Consider the following 2,697-nt stretch of genomic DNA (forward strand, 5'->3'; position numbering starts at 1 on the left):
TTATCTGTCAAGACTCAGCTACGCATTTTCATAAGATAGGATGGATGCACCCACACTTCTCTGCGGCTGGCTTTTTTTCACTTAATGATATAGCGGGGATGCCTTCCCTCCTGGGACAGTTTTTAAAGTGCAAAGAGACCATTAGATCCTCTGAGCGGTTTTTCAAAAGCGATAAGCAGTTTGGGAGAATGACGCCGGTTCTCCCAGGGTGTCCTTTCAAGGTGACACAGTAGTTGCAGGAAGGGCTGAGTGTAACGCTGCTTGAGGCTGTTGAGAGTCTGAGGGCTGAGAACCACCGCGGGGCTTCTCTAGCATAAACTTCGTGTTTGTATTTAAGCAGCAAAACCATATTTTCCTCAACAAAATCTAAGGTTGAAGTAAAACAGTTTTAACTCACTTTGGGGCCAGACGCGGTGCTGCAAACCTTCAGTGCCGGCGCGTAAGCACCAGAGGCAAGTTGCTCTCTGAGTTCAAAGCTAGGCTGCCAGTCTACACAAGCAAGATCCAGACTAACCGGAGTTACATAGTAAAACCCTGTCCAACAAAACAACAAACCAACCCCAAACCAAAAAACGCACTTGATTAATTTATTAGATGAAATATGTCATATTTACCATAAAGCCTATTCTAAGATCAATAAACTTATTTTAATAACAAAATTTGGAATCCAGGAATTCGTATAGGAATTACGGTTTTATCAGCATAAGCTTCAATGAGAGACTAAGAAAGACTTGTGAAAATCCTATGCCAGTGTTGTATTGGTTACTTGACCTGCTGCCTGGACAAAATACCTCATAAAGGCAACTTAAAGAAGGAAGGGTTTTTCTTGCGTCCCCGCTATGACGGTATAGTTCACCAAGGCAGGGAAGGTACAGCCGGATGGATGAACAGGAGGCAGCTGGTCACGTGGTTGGTATGAGGCTGGTCACACGGTCACTGTCAGCATGAGGCAGCTGATCACATGAGTAGTCGGGAGGCAGAGAGAGGCAGATGTTGGTGCTTATCTACAGTTCTTCTCTTTTGGGGTGGAGGGTGGTCGAGACAGGGTTTCTTTGTAGCCTTGGCTGTCCTGGACTCACTTTGTAGATCAGGATGGCCTCGAACTCACAGCGATCTGCCTGCTTCTCTCTCCCGAGTCTTCTTAAACGACAGAACCCCTGCAAGTTTACAATCGAGTTTAACCCACATCACCAACACCACCATTCTTCACAAAGAACTAAGACCAGGACGCAGCGCCTTGGAGGTCCCCTGGACCTGTCTCGCTTCGACAGTGTTTGACGGAACAGACCCGGGGACTGCATCTTTGTTTGCTAGCCTCCAGCCGCCTTACAGTCTCTCCAGTTGGAGCCGACCTCCGCTCGCCGGCCTCGGCCAGCACCGGCCCTTTGTGCCTGGTCAACTTGCACCTGAGCCTCCTACACCCACCTCTCTCTGGGCTCCTATTTCGATCGGGATGATGAGGCTCTGGAGGGTATAAGTCACTTTTTTCGTGAATTGGCTGAGGAGAAGCAAGAGGGCGCCGGGTGGTTGCAGAACCACGCACTCTTCCAGCGTGTGCAGAAGCCATCTCAAGATGAGTTGGGTAAAACCCAGGAGGAGGCCGTGGAAGCTGCCTCGACCCTGGAAAAAAGCCTGAACCAGGCGCTATTGGATCTTCATTCCCTGGGTTCTCTCCGCACAGATGCTCATCTCTGTGATTTCTTGGAAAACTACTTCCTGGATGAGGAGGTAAAGCTCATGAACAAGACCGGCAACCACCTGACCGACATCAAGACCTCCGACGTCTGTCCATCAGTTGGTCCGTCCGTAGGCCGGGCGCAGCCAGCGCAGACTAGCGGGCTGCAGGGGGCTCTGGGCGAGTATCTCTTTGAGCGGCTCACTCCTATGCAGGACCAGGAGGCCTCCTTGCCTTCCACAGGGCTCCCTCCTCTTCTACACCAGCCATTAGGACCTCCACCTGAATGAACCTCTCAAGCTACTTAGGCAGCTTTGAAACGATCCTGGAGCCCCTCCCAAGTCTTGCATCTAATAAAAATAAAGCTTTTTGAAACAGAAAAATAAATAAATAAATAAATAACCAGGAGATTCTGCCTATATTTAACATTAAAAATAACTAAAAAAGACGAAACATTTTACTGGAAAAAGTGTCTGGAATGGTTAATATGTATTTTCCACCAAATACAGTTCTCTCCCATTTAAATGCTTGCCACAGAGTTCCCTAATTAATAAAACAGAAATGGCCAATTAACTTAGCTGCTGTTCTTTACTGTTCCGCATTATCCTCATAGCTTATAACCCTTGCATTGTGCTGAGTAGGTGATTTGTATTTTATTCCGTTAGTGGGTGTAAAGATTTACTGATTATCTCTAATAATTGAATTATGTATTTCAACTTATAGGTCAGCGTCTCATTCTCAGGGTACCAGCTCTTCGTATCTACTAAACGTCAGTCTTATCACCTGTAATTTCAGCTGTTTTCCCATCCTGAGGTTTTGCTGGTAAAACTCGGGAAACCGCTATTGACAAACGATTTCCTTCCCTAGTTAAATACTGTTGTGCCTTCCTGACGCCCTCCTCCTGCTGCCCTGGCCTGCTAACACACAGCTCCATAGTGTAGCTGCTGCTCCTGCCCCTGTCTGCAGGAGTCTGTCACCCCTGACCTCTCGGGTCGGTATAGTTCCACAGAACTTTATCTATG

General features: G+C 47.4%; 1 protein-coding gene across 1 annotated transcript; it reads left to right on the plus strand.

Annotated features, from left to right (window-relative positions):
- The first annotated feature begins 879 nt into the window (after window positions 1–879).
- Window positions 880–1,965, plus strand: LOC127206132 (ferritin light chain 1-like). The gene is made up of 2 exons (XM_051165417.1): window positions 880–913; window positions 1,412–1,965. Exons 1-2 carry the CDS (start codon window positions 880–882, stop codon window positions 1,963–1,965), a joined length of 588 nt encoding a protein of 195 aa, XP_051021374.1.
- The last annotated feature ends 732 nt before the right edge of the window (window positions 1,966–2,697 follow it).

Source organism: Acomys russatus, chromosome 23, assembly GCF_903995435.1.
Source record: "Acomys russatus chromosome 23, mAcoRus1.1, whole genome shotgun sequence".
NCBI lineage: Eukaryota > Metazoa > Chordata > Mammalia > Rodentia > Muridae > Acomys > Acomys russatus.